Consider the following 14,869-nt stretch of genomic DNA (forward strand, 5'->3'; position numbering starts at 1 on the left):
TTGTTGTTCTATCAGCTCACAGTGCTTTTTGTGTAAAAATTGTTTTATTTTATTTTTATTGAAAATATTTTCAGAAGTATCCATCAGTATTTAATGTAGTATCAAAAGTTTATCATGAATTTTTAATTGCATTTTTTCATGGAATGTTACAATTTTAAACAAATCTTTTAATTATTTCAAACTATAAATTTCACCAATCTAAGGTTGTTCACAACTAACAGGATTACCTTTATTTAATTTAGAGGTTCTGCATTTGTATTAATGTAGGTACCAGATTTTTAATTATTTGTTTTCCTTTTACCTCAGCTATTTCTGATTTAATTAATAGTACTTTGTTTTTAGATTAATACCTCAAACTTAGCCACATTTAATGAAACTGTTTCTAAAGCTCGTTCAAAAGCTAAGAACTTCTGTGAACATCGTAATGCAAAGAATGATTCTTCATGTATTACAGAGATGCAAAAAGTTATTATAAGATATAATTTGGATGATGATGTACTGAAACAGGTAAAGATTGTATTATTTTCTATAAAATGTTTCTTGTTAATGATTTTTATAGAATATTATATATATTTTATTAATATTTCTTTCACATGGCTAGGTATAATTTCAAGTTTTTGATATTGTATAAAATAAATAATAAATATGCTATATAAAAAAATACTATATAACAAAAATCACTTTCGGCATACCAGAAGGCAGAAGTAAATTTCACCGGGGCAAAATAGGGTAGGCGAACTCTGATTTTACAAGCTCGTATTAAACATTAGTTTCCATGTTTTACAGACATTACATTTTGTCATTAGACTACAAACTGTTATGAAATTAATTAAGACCTCATTATGATTTTTCCTCAACTACACAGATATTTGAGGATTAGTGAGAGATGCTAGGTTTGTCTTTGTATTGATAAAAAAATGACAATGTTTTCAAAATATTTTATTTAAAAATATGTATAAATATAACAACAGTGATGTTGAGAAGATGAATTGAATTATAGAATAGAATTCAATTAATTCACAAATATGATTTCCCTAAACTGAGCAAATATCAAAGTTAGTGTTCTTATATACTTGCTCATCCATTGGTGCCAACTTGTCTTTGTCTGGTTCAGCAACACTCACAAATTTTGTGAAGTTTGGTCTCAAGTTATGGTCTGTTAAAACATTTTGTATAGAAGTGTAAATGTCTACGTCCAGTGGTGAGTTGTTGATGAATTTATTGTTGTTCTCCATGTGCGATGAGCTACAATGGCTCTCAAACCAGGCGCAAGACTTATCTTTCTGCACACCAACAAAGAGATCACAGGAATCGATGGAATTTTCATGCCCATCCAGTTGTCTGCATGGGCATGAAAAAACCAGTAATGTATGGAGGTAGCACTATGTTTCTTGGTTGTTTCCCATGAGAGAGCAGATTTCTAATTTTTGTAATGTCTTGAGATGTCTGAAAAAGATGTTTCCCATTGACGATAGCTTCCTGGAGAGAAATCATAAGCACAGATGGCACAACAGTCGAGGGCTTTGTAGGTGGGGGTGCCGGAAGTGTTGTCAGAGGTACAGTATGCAGTGCGGAATGCAAATTAAAGCTTTGTTGGGGGCTGTAGATGGTTTCGATGACTCCAGAGACGTGTTGAAAATTTGAGCCAGATGCAATCTACAGCCATGCGTGCATTGGTTGTTGATGTTCCCTTTTGTATATGACTGCTGAATCCTAAAATCCTCAATCCTCTGTAGAAGTAAAGTGTGGGTTCACTATTGAGATTCAGATTTGAAATCCCTAACATAACTTTCAACGATTCAGTACTGCAGCATTCATGGTCGCTTGAAACAAGTCCTGCACATCGGCAAATGGTGTGGAGGGAGGCTTGTACCCTGTGCATACAGCCACTCCACCACAGATGAACCCAGTTAAGCAGCAGGTTTCTTCTTTTGTTTTTCTGGCATGTGTGTACACCACACTAGCAACAGCACCCTCTTTCACGTAGACTATTAGACCATAAGCATGTCGACAACACCTGCCATCAAAATGAAGTTTGACCGTGTACCCATCAGTGCTTATGTCGTCATCCGATAGGGTCTATGTCTCTGCCACAATGAAAACAGTTGGCTGATTTGTTTTCATGAAATTTTTGAAGTTCGCAAAGTGCGTTTTGTTTCTCAGGCTTATGGCATTGTGGTATAAAATTGTCAAGTCAGTCCAGAACATTAATGGAAAGAGGCATGACATCACTGGCAGTTTGTTAAAGAGCCTTTCCATGTGAGATGTTACCTTGTCGTTTTCTGTAGGTGCTGCTGGAGCGGTAAAGCGGACCATCAGGTAGAGTCTGCCAAACTTGGTGCACCTGCTGAGAGCAATGTAAATCTCATTGTGCCTCAGTCCTCTAGTAAGTTGTACAGCAACATGGTCATAAGTGCCTCCTTGACAATTGTAAATGGTTATGACTTCCCCAGGAACTAGAGGGAACTGCTTTCTGAGTATTGAATGTGGACTTCTGCATGGCTTAATAGTTTTCACAGTTCTTTCTACAGCCATCCATTCTGCCTCAGAACTGTAGTAGTTCTTGCCATCTTTTTCTTCTGGCTTCTCTGGGTAACTGTAGGGTCTAACATTCGGCTCTCCAAAAGTTTTACTTGGACTTCATCAAGTTTCCCCTGAGCCAAACTGTTTAATGCCAGGGCGGCGAATTGAGCGTCATCTCATAGGCGCATTATTTCAGTCAGTGTGTAGCTGGTGAAAAGGTCCCACAAAGAATTTTGTGTTATCATGCCAAAGTGTTGCATGGATGAGCTTCAAATATGTGTTTGTCTCCAATAGGAGCCAATTGATTGAAGTTGTCGAAAACCACCAATGTTGTATTTGCAAAGGGCAGCAATGAACTGAAAATTTCCTTGAGGCAGAAGTGGATTCAGAATGATCCACTTGATGGATCATTCTGGATCCCACCATGCTGATATCATCTATGATGATAAACCTGACATCTCTCAGCTTTGAATAAAGAGTATTCTGGTTTGTGCTACTTAGTGGTATGAGATCTACAGCACATTGGCTGAGGGGTAAAACAAACGCCATGTGTAGAGTTGCACCCTTGATGCCAAATGCTGCTTTCCCTGCACAGTAACACTTTCAGCGTGTCTAATTCTGCTTCTCTGTTCAACCATCAAAGTACATACTGTTGCAAGGCATTGATGAGGCATGATTTCCCCACCACTGCTTCTCCAAGCACACAATGATACAGGAGTAGCTTGCTTTCTTTGAACAGATGCAAGATGTGCACAAGCAACTCACACTGCTTGCAGTTTAAGGTGCTTACTATTTCTGAATACTCATTGAGAGAAACCATGCAGGGAATCGGGAGTACACATCTTGACCACATTCTTGCTCATCCACTGGTGTCACCTTGTCAATGTCTTTGTCCATTTCAGCCAATATTTGAGTACTGGCATGCAAGAATCTCAAATATTGTAGAGTTTCAGTCTCACCACCATCACAGTCCGAATAGTCCAAATTATTTTACATGTTTTAAGCATTTTCAAGAGTATTTAGTAAGTGCTCATTGAAAATATATTTTGGTCGCTTTTCTTTTATTTGAGGGAGTTTGATGTATGTTAGCAGCGCCTTTTACTATTGCTTCCCCATATCTCCATAGCCAGAACAACATGACATTTTTTCTAAGATATTCTTTGTTGTGTTCACTATAATTTACAAATCTTATGACTTTTGCCCATACTCTTTTTTGTAAGTAGTCAAACTTGTCTCTTATTGGAAAACATGAGCCATCTACTGAGCATTCTCTGGTGGTATCCTCAAAATCCACATCCTTTACATTGCGCCCATTATCCTTGTTTGATTGGTTTGAAAAATTATACCATGCCACAAAATCTGCTAAGCAATAATTTTCAAGAGCTGTTGGGCACTGATCAGAATGATCCAAGATGTCCTTTGTAAAGATGTACTTTGAATCCTGTGGCAAATTCTCCAAATCGCTCTTTCTCTTGACCACTACAACCCTCTTTTCACGAGAGTTGGTGTTGACGAACATATACTCCCGTGAACAGAATGATAATAGTAAAGCTAAGATGTAATAAACAGCTTCCTGAGCACTGAACTCACTTCCATTGAGAAAGAGTTTGCTAGCGCCCTAAGCTGTTCCTTCATGGAGCAGTTACCGTTGCGGATTTCACCTGCTGCCTCCCTCAGTAGTGTCAACATGCCACTATTTGCTTTGTTTAGGTAATTTAGGATGTAGGTGGTGCAGGAGTACATGTCAGTAATGAATTTGATGTCCATGTTGGCTTGATGAAGTAGCAGCAGATTGAGGTTATAGAAGTTAATTGTGCACTCATGAGGTGAACATTTCAACAAAACAGTTATGCCTTTTAATCCACTTTGAATTATGGTTATGTCCTCACTGTAAGTCAGACCAAAATCACTGATAAGTTCATCTGTTGTCTTTGGTACTTGATGTTTTAGCAGCTCCAAAAGCCTTTCCTCAATATCGTTCTTTAATGTTCTCATTTTCTCCTGCTTCTCCTTGTTCACCTCTTCAGATAGGAGGGACAAAATGACAGTCTTCAAGACTGGGAAGAAAGGGATATCAAATTGGCTCTTTCTGCTTTTTTTCTTTACCACCTTGCAGGTGAATGTGTGCTTGTGTGTCTGAACTTCTAAAGTACCCAATGAAATCAAACTGGAGCACATGATTAACTTGTCGATGAACTGGATAAAGTTCTCGTTTGGAGCGTCCTCAAGATATATCAACATATCCTTCAGCCATAGCAAGCAGTGCAAATGAGGGCTACCACACTGCTGAGACTTTATCCTGATGTAATAGTCAATAACTTTATGTTCCCTGAAGATATTGTAGTCTTGCTTGAGGACATTGAAGAGTCTTCACATTCAGTATTCAAAGTAGCATGCCACTGTAACTGGATCATTTTTAACAAGACACACCTTCTCTTGGTAGCTCATGACGAGACTGTGTCTCCTGTTATGATTTCATTGCCCAAAATGATTTTTAAAATAACCATTACTCTGGCCATCAAGTTTCAACTAGGGACAGCATTAGAAAGATTGTTTGTGGATCCAACTGCCTCATCATGGTGTAAAGCTCTTTCTTCTTTAACTCCCAATAGGGAGGTGCTTCGCGGTCTGCACTGAACACGCGGAATTCACTGTGGTGTATTTCAAGGTCCTTCATCATGTCTTCATTGAAAATATACTTTACAGTTAAGTCATTCTTCTTTGATTTCTTTTTCCTTAGACAAAAGGAAATACTTGAAGAAATTTTTGTGGTTCTTAATTTCAATGAGAGAAGAGCTAAGTAACATAGGCTCAGTGACAATCCTCACACATTATTTCTGACTTAACCCAGTTTTGTAAGCTCATGCCTTTAGGTTGTTGGATAAGCTTGCCCCCATATATTTTTATATGAAACTTTGGGCTTCCATATATTCTGCAAATAATGACTCGGGCTTGCACCCTTCACCAGGTGCAAATATTATAGCATCCATCAACATTGTTTCAACATCAGCAATGTTAATTGGTTCTTCATTATCATTAACATCACCATCGTAATCTTGTTCTTTATCTTGTCGTCTGATCTAATCATCACTGAGAGGTGTCGCTGCATGAAATTTGGTGACATCACTTATGTGCTGCATGTCAAGAAATATGTTGAAATACTAGTAAATTGGTGAATTTTGAAGGAGTAGCATTGCCTTTTTTATCACTTGTGGCCAAATGTTTTCAGGCCTTGCAGCTTTTTTTTTTTAAAGCAAATGGATACAACTTTTGTCTCACTAATCGCTCTAGATAAAATATTTACAGATCCGGGGACCTCAATTGGCACATTCACTGGTCGGCCCTTGATTAAGTACTCTTCACTCACTACTGCCCTTATGAACATGAATGATATTCGAGGGCATATGAATCTTTCTTCTAGTTCAGTCAATGCCATAGTTTTTTATTGGTATTTCTGGAAAACAGAGGTCCTTCTTTCCCACTTTTTCCAACTTTCTCATTAAGCAAGGATAACCCAGTAAAAATCAAAAATTGTTTCAAACATAAGTTTTTAGAGGACTAACGACCACCTTAAACTGATTCGATACTGTGCCTATTAAGATAAGTATGATTTTTTTTTGTCTTTGAAACCCCATTTTTTTCACCCCTGGACCAATGGTTGGCGATATCAAAAATCTTTACTTACATAAGTTTTAGGCCCTTTTCCAAAGAATAAAAGGAACTTTAAATGAATACAATATTTTACCTAATAAGAAAGTTATAGCAGTATTTTGTTGTTTTTTTCAAAAAAGCCATCCCATTTCCACCCCCATGGTTCGATTTTGGCCATAAATGTATATAAAACCTTTCAACTGATTTTCTGGATTTTCCAGAATTTTCTGGAAGTCGAATCATGGTACCCATTACAATAGGTAGCTTTCTTATGAAATCTACTCCTAATAATAAACTGGAAAAACTGTTTATATGAAAATATGAAGTTATGCAAAATTTCAGAGATACAGATTGCTTGATGAATTAATTCATGTGTCAATTAGAAAATTTTTAAGTTCTTTGAATGTTTCAAAAAATTAAAAATAAAACATTCTTGTAAAATAGAATATCAAAACTAAAATTGCCCTCAAAGCCACAATATAAACTGACATGGCTTGCTGAAGAGGTCTACACTTTAAAAAAAAACAATATGCATGACAATGTATTAGAATTTAATCACAGATTCCTCAACAACTGTGGTTGTTGAATTGTCATTACAAGAGTGATTGGACAATAGCATTATATTTAATTTTTCAATCATGGCACCGTTTGTATATAACATTATTTATGTGTAAATAAAATAAATTAAAATTCAACCTTACCAACAACTGGACAATTGTTGGCTCTCTCTCTCTAACAAATTGAGAGCCTTCCAATCACAGATCAGTGTGGTATTTTGAAAACACGCTTAAGTGTTTAAACAGAATTAAATAAGGCAAATCTACTGTTTATGTAATTGGCCTCAAAACAATTGTGTAAAGTGCTTTTTTCTTTACGTGCATGTTGCTTCAATTTTTATTTTCAGAAGGTGTATTTTATAGGTGTATAATGTAGGTGTATTATATAGAATGTATAGCGCCCTATATACATACAATACTATATTATAGTATTTTGATTATTTGAAGGAGTAGCTTTATATTGTAATGTGCTGGCCTCAACAGAAGATTTCCTGAGAACCAAATTTTGTCTTCATGTAATGGCAGTCAAATGCCAATGGTCTCTTTGAAGGGCGGAAGAGCAGGTATAGGTTTAGGGCAACTCTCTTGCCCTTGGGGGTGAGAAATCGTCCCTAAAGGCAGACAAACCATAGGGTCAACAGCATAGAATGGAGAAGGCAACAGGAAACCACTCCATTTAAGGGTCAAGACTGGATATCCTTAGTTCCAGATATTGCAAAACCAAGATTGGTAATCCTGAAAAGAAAAATCCAGAGTTAAAATCTCTACAATCAGATATCCGGGTGGAGACTGTTTCAAGAGTTTGTACAAGATCAAGATCAACCAACATAAGATATGGATAGGTACATGAAATGTAAGAATGATGAATGTTGCTAGCAAATTGGAAAACATAAAGAACAAAATGGAATGAAACAATACAGATATACTCGGTTTATATGAAGTTAGACGAGAAGGAGATGAGTTCACTTTAGTTAAATATAAAATGATAAACATAGGAGAGAAAAGTAGAAATACTATGAGAATTGTATGAAGGAATATAGAACAGTACATCTCAAGATTCAACAATCAGTGATAGAGTAATAGTTGTAAGACTTAGAGGAAAGATAGTGGACACAATTATCATCCAGATTTACTTACTGACATGAGAAGCTAATGAAGAAAAGTTTGCTAGTGTGTATAACCAGATAAATCAAGTGCATGATGAGATTCTGGAATAGCATAGTGGGATAAGAAAGTAGGGGAAATGCGATGGGCAAATATGGACTGGGGGGGGCAAGGAATGAAACAAGAGAGAAACTGATTGAATTTTCTGAAGAGAATCAGATAGGAATAGATATTGGATGGTTTGAAAATTATAAAAGAAGGTTTTATACTTGGAAAAGTCCAGGAGATCTAAAAAGATATACCAAATCGACTTTATTTTAGTAAATCTGTGATTTGCAAATATTGTGAAGAATTGTAAAATCTTACCTGGAATCTATACATATACAAATCATAATCTGCTGATTGCAGACTTACAAACAAAACTAAAACACATAAAACAGATACGGAACATAAACACAAAGTGGAATGCTGATAAACTAAAAGATGAAAAATGTGACTTCAGAACTAACGTAGAAAGAAGAAAATATCTTCTCAACCCCACCTAAACAGGAAGTCAATGAAGAATGGAATTCTATAAAACAATGTGTAAAAGAAAGCCTTGATGAAGAAATAGGAAAATGTAGAAGTAAACCGAAAAGGATAGAATGGATAACAAAAAATTCTAGACAAAATAGATGAAAGAAGTGAATTTAAAAGTGCTACTAACAATGAAGAAAGAAAAATGTACTAGAGATTAAACAGTGAAGTAAGGAGAGAATCACAAAAGGCCAAGGAATAATGGATAAATGGACTATATGAAGAGATTTTGGAAAAACAAGAAAAAGGTGAAGAAATGTGTAATAGAGCAAGAGAATTGATAAAAGTAGAGATAAAGAAAATAAGTAAGAAGAATAATGAATGAGCAAAGACAAATAGTATCAAACATAAAAGTCAGGTAAATTATTTGGAAGGACTAAATAGGAGAACTGTATAATTTGTCAAATAACTATGAAAACCTACACATCAGTGATGAAGAAATGAAAGGCCTGATCATTTTAAAAAAGAAAACTAAAAAATCAATCTACAAGTTAAGATAGAAGAAAGCTACAGGTTGTGACAAGTTACCAGCAGAGGTGTTAAAGGTCTTAGGGGTAGATGCAATAGATAAACAAAACTTGGAAATAAAATCTATAAGACTGGTTAATGGCCAGAAGATTTCCTTAAAAGATTCCCATACCAAAGAAGAACAATGCCAAATATTTCAAGGTTTATAGTGTTATAAGTCTAATATATACTGCAAAAGCATTGACAAGAATAATACTGAACAGGATAGAAGGAAAGATAGAGAGAATGTTGGATGATAAGCATTTTGGCTTTATGAAAGGAAAGGGAACTAAGGATGGAATAAGGTGTTTTAGAGTTTTGATGAAAAGAATGATAGATTTAAATAAAGTTTTGTACATAAGTTTCATTGACTGGGAGAAAACTTTCAATATGGTTAAATGGGGATAAACTAATGAAATTTTGAGGCAAGTAGGATTGGATCAGAGCGATAGAAGATTTATTAAGGAATTGTACATAGGGCAAAAGGTATAGGTTCGAATAGAAGGAGAAAAAACAGAAACAATGAAGGTGGGAAGAGAAATTAGTCAGGGATGCTAAATGCCTCCCATCCTTTTTAATATTTCAAGAATTTCAATGTCTCTTGCTGCTGTATCTTTCTATTATCGGGCGGATTACTGGGTATTATTTAGTGGCGGTTATTAATTTTATGTTTTATTTATGGACGGATTTGTTGATTTGCGTTCCTATCTGCATGGACCAATGTGAAATTTAATTATTGGGTCTGACCGTGGGAGACAGCTTTTGAGCCTCGTACTCCTCCCCTGACTCCCGGCGTGGTTCCCCTTGTCCATCTGCTGAAGTCCTTTCGGTGCTAACCCCTTTCGGACTAGCAGGAATACGCCTATTGGGGTCCTAGTTATTTATGCGGGAAGAAATGCGCCCCCTTCTCCGAAGGGAGTCGCATGTGCTGACTGAATTAAATTGTAAGTTTTGAGGATGGTGGGTAGAAAGGAGGATTGTAGATCTTCTTCTTCTTCTTTTGTGGCTTCCCTTCATGCTGTTTCTCTGCTGGACTGTTCTACCGGACTCCAGTCCGTGGTGGTGAGTCACGTTGTGGGTCTTCTTTCTTCTTTGGCCTGAACTTTCCTAGAGTTGGCAACAATCGAATTACAAGCCACTAACCGTAGAAAGTCCCATGGCCCGGAATGGCGGAACGGGGAGAGTGCAGGTTTCTTCTTCGGTCTACGGCTGGTGGCTGCTTGGCTCGTTCCCTCTGCTCGTTCTTCTTTCTTGAAAGGTAAAAGGAAGTAAGGAACTTACAATGGGGTTCAATTTCGCGGTCGCGATTTGGCAGCGGCGATCGCCTTGATTTTTGAAGTAGTAAGAAGTGACATCTTACTTAAACGTAATTAATAAATCATCCAGACACACGTGTGTTCGGGAAGGAATTTGGAGTACCTCATGACCGCCGTCAATTGACCGCCTATGTTGTGTTGATTGTAGAAACATAAGAAACAGAAACACACAGAAAAAAAGGGTTTTATTTCATTTTGTTTGGTACGATAGGAAGGGAAAAGGCCATAGTTTCCCTTGGCTTGGGGGTTACAACAAACTATCCTTTGAGTGGAGTTGTATGTAGCCCGGTGTATATAATTATTTTTTCTTTGGGGTACCTACTGGGATTGTAACACCGAGCATCGCTTTAAAAAAAAAACGCGTTTTAATACGCCAGAAACGGCGTTCGTCCGCTGTTTGGGTCACTTATGGGACAAAAGTAAGTAAATATACGCGATTACACACTGGCCACAAAATGGGCCCGATTTGAGACGGGGTTCCTTCTTCAGTTTTGAGTTGGTTAAGTCCTCGGATCTTTGTCCTTGTATGTGAACATTACGGCCACCAATTTTTCACCGTTGACCTTGATTCTCCAGCCACTTGATTCGAGCCACGGCTCCACTAGATCCATTTGTCTTTAGAGTCTCTCGATCGCGAAATCTACACTTCTGGATTTATAATAATACGCCGCGTCATCTGCGTATAGAGCTGTTTTGACTCCTACCGACAGCGGCATATCGTTGACGTAGGCCGTGTACAAGAACGGCGAAAGAACTTCTCCTTGGGGTACTCCAGCGGCTATGTCTCTAGTGGAAGAGATTGTTCCCCCTACGCGTACATCTCGATCCCCCCCCCCCCCCCGAGGGGAGAAGAACCCACCTCGTAGCGTGTCCGGTCGCTACACCACCCCCTCCGTTCCTAGCCAGCAGTGGCTTTAACGGAGGACTTCTTCTCGCCCTCAAACTGATGCACACCACAGCTTACAGTTTAGGCCCCGCAGAGATGCCACCGATGCAGATGTCCCAAGGGACATCTACATCGGTAAAAATTCACCCCGAGATAGATTTACATGTTTATGCCTTCAGAATGAAGACAACGGACACCTGCAGCTACCACGTCGCCCTCAAGAACTAAGCTAGAAACCTAACCGCGGAAAGAAGACCCCGCGCCTAGATCCTACTATAAAGAGCCACTTTCTGAATCTCTCAGATCCGCACTAACAACCTCAACAATAAACTTCCCACTAAAGTTTAACATCGAAATTTAGACCTAGTTCCCTTAAGAACCCCGCTTAATACTCTAATGAGTTTCTATCTGACTCCGTTCCGGTCTGCCCGGGAGAGGAGAATAAACGCCTACTCCCGTACAGCGCCATCGCGGAGTCCCACGTGACATTCACCATCTTTCGCAATTGCCGCCGAGACTCCCCTACGTACCACCTAAGCAGCACCCAGAGAAACCCCGCCGACAGTGACTTTAGCTCAAAATGCCCTCGTCGGAGCGCGACCGCACCCGCCGGGCAAGAATAATCCCGCCCGCCGACAACGGCCGCTAATCCGCCGACAGCCTGATTCAATGCATACCACCAATACATCCAACCGAGGCACGCTGCCTAAGCGCCTACCTTCGGCCAGTCAACTGCCCAGGCGGTCCCTAGCCACCCAGGTTCCTATCACCTACTAAATTCCTTCGGCGGTCCTGCTCAGGGCGAGGAAGCGAAGGAAGCCAGCAACTATTTTCCACTCACTACGAGTCCTCCAGTTGACTCGTAGATCCAAAACAGAGTTTACTCTCTCGAGTTCCCTAGTAACTCTGGTACGTTCAGCTTTGTACCGGGGATATATGTAGAGGACATGATCCACAGTTTCATCGACCCTACAGTCCGGACAGAAGCCGGAATCAACCAACCTAAACTTAGCCAATTTGTCCCTAAATGCACCATGTCCTGAAAGGAACTGAGTGGTATGCCGATTGGGGGATACCCAGCTAATCGCTCGCAACTCTCTGACATCGGGAAATATACCATGCGTATAACGACCTGTCAAAGAAGTGTTCCACCTATCTTGCCAAGAGTCAAAACCTTGGTCTTCGATCTCACGCATACGCCCAGTAGTAAGAAGACCAGCCTTCCTTGCAATATACCGCTGGCTACGTTCCGTAGCCGAAATATCCGCAGGTTTGATGGCTGCAATCACAGTTACTGCCTCTCGCGAGACAGTCCTGTAACCACCGACAACCGCTAACAGAAGAAGACGCTGGGCTCGTAAAATAATGTCCCTATAGCTTTGGTGTTGTAAACGATGAGCCCAGACGGGCGCAGCGTACAACATAATGGCCTCACAGACGCCTTTATAAAGAATCCGCATGGTACGGAAATTCAACCCCCAATCGGGATGGACCACTCTACGGACGCCGAAGAAAGCATCAATTGCCTTCTTCGCCACATACTGAAGGTGCTCCTTGAAGAGAAGCCTCTCGTCAAGGATAACACCCAGATATTTCTGAAAAGTGACATACCTAATAGACCGACCACCCATCCACAACCCGCAGATGGCGAGTTGCAGCTAAACGGCCCTTCAAAAACATCATAGTGGTTTTCTCCGCACTGAAAACCATCTTATGCTGAAGACTCCACAACCGCAACACCCTACATGCCTGTGCCGCTCTAAGCTCGATCTCAGCACGCGAATTACCCTCAACCAGCAGCAGCCCATCGTCGGCATAAGCCACGACGCGACAGCCACCAGGCAAGCGCAACCGCATGAGAGAGTCAAACTCGTTGGTCCAGACGAGTGGACCTAATACACTGCCCTGCGGACATCCTTTAGACAGGGTCTTTCCTACTTGCGAACTGCCGTCACGAAGGACGACAGTTCTGTCGCTGAAATAACTCGAGAGAGTCCTAATTTCTTCCTGCGTGCAACCACGCTTCTGCAATTGGAACAAGGCAGAGGGCCACCACAAGTTATTAAATGCCCCGGATATGTCCAAAAAGACACCGAGTACATACTTGCACTCGCTGCCCGAAGCCAGATTCAGGACCCTAATAATCGCATCCTCTGTGCTCTTACCGGGTCTAAAGCCATACTGGTCGTCCATCAGCATGTGATTTAAAGTGAGCCTACTATTAATGCGGAGGTAAAGAACCTTTTCGAAAAGTTTTCCAACAACTGGTAAGAGCGTCAGAGGACGGTAAGAAGAACTAACGGTGGGGTCCTTGTCGCCACCCTTAAACAACAGCTTCAGAATTCCTCGCTTCCAACAAGCCGGGAAATGAAATACCCGGCAAACAAACACCTATTGAATACCCTAGTCAACGGGCCAAGAATTACGGGCAGGGTACGAACAAGGAGCTCCACCGTGATACCATCATATCCGGGGGCTTTGTTCCTAGCAAGGCTACAGATTACCTGGCGGACTTCCGCCTCAGTAATCTCCAAAGACACAGAGTCCGTAGTGAAACTTACAACCGCCGCTCGAACTCTCCGGTGATACGAGGTCTCACCAACCTCGGTATCATCGGGGAGCAGATCGTCCATCAGAAGAGATAGAACCCGATCTTTCTCAACAACAACGCCGTCCTGAGTCGAGAGAGCCGACAGAAGATTGTCCTTTCTACGTTTATGACCAAGAACACGATAAACAACTCCCCAAGGGTCTTTATTCCCTTGCTCTTGGACAAAAGAGCGCCAGGAATCTCGTTTAGAAGTCCTAATTCTATGAAAATACTCGTTCCTTTTCTGACGGTATTCCGCAAACAAGGCCTCGCGCCGGTCAGGATCACGCCCACGCTGTGCGGCTCTCCTGAGTCGGCCCACGGCCTGTTTTACCGCAGTCAAGTCCCGAGACCACCAACCAGCTATTCTCTCTCGACCCGTACTTCGGAGCCCCTACGCGTACAACAAATTGTCGGTCTAGTAAATAAGACCGCTACCAGTTTGACATAGCGACAGGGAATCGTTGTATGCGCGAGTTTATATAGCAAGCCGCTAAGCCAAACTTTGTCAAAGGCTTTAGCCACACCTATAAAAACGGCTGCAGTTACCGCTTTTCTATTCAGGCCTCCGACAGACTGTCGATTATTTTAACCAGTTGGAGGGTCGTCGAGTGGCCCTCCCTGAACCCAATTCGCTCAGCCCGTACCTCTTTACCCAAGTGTCAACTAACTCTCACCAGGAAGATCCTTTCGAATAGCTAGTAATAAGGAAATCGGCCAGTAATTCTGGGAAAGAGTAAACTTTTCCTAGGTTTGGGTAGGCATATCACCTTTGCAATTTTCCAGGAATTTGGAAAATATCCAACGTACAAAATTGCGTTAATATTGTGTTATGTTCGCTATAAGAGCAGGTGGAATATTCTGGAATGCGCGGGCACCGATCCCGTCGACACCTGGAACCTTGTCGGGGCTTGTGGCTTTGATTGCTGCGGAAACTTCCGCCTCAGTGACTTGGTCTATTTCTGGTGGGGCCCATTCCACCTGTGCTAAATAGTCTACGAGGAAGGACTCTACCTCGGTTGTGTGGTCGTCGTTCGAGGCGGGAGGGGTGTTTGGAGTAAATTGGTTCTCCAGAGTGTCGGCGAAAACCTCCGCCCTGTCCGCCTCCGAATATGCCATAACGCCTCGTTGCCCCACAACCGGGTGGCGGGGCTTCTTT

The 14,869-nt window shown here is 40.6% G+C and overlaps 1 protein-coding gene across 1 annotated transcript in view; it reads left to right on the forward strand.

The window, feature by feature from the left end:
• Nucleotides 1-14,869, forward strand: part of LOC142334470 (uncharacterized) — a 712,180-nt gene that overhangs the window by 667,223 nt on the left and 30,088 nt on the right. Inside the window, exon 108 of the mRNA XM_075382526.1 lies at nucleotides 343-507. Coding sequence (XP_075238641.1) covers nucleotides 343-507 — 165 coding nt within the window. The remainder of the gene's footprint in view (nucleotides 1-342; nucleotides 508-14,869) is intronic.

Source organism: Lycorma delicatula, chromosome 1, assembly GCF_047948215.1.
Source record: "Lycorma delicatula isolate Av1 chromosome 1, ASM4794821v1, whole genome shotgun sequence".
In the NCBI taxonomy this organism is placed as follows: domain Eukaryota; kingdom Metazoa; phylum Arthropoda; class Insecta; order Hemiptera; family Fulgoridae; genus Lycorma; species Lycorma delicatula.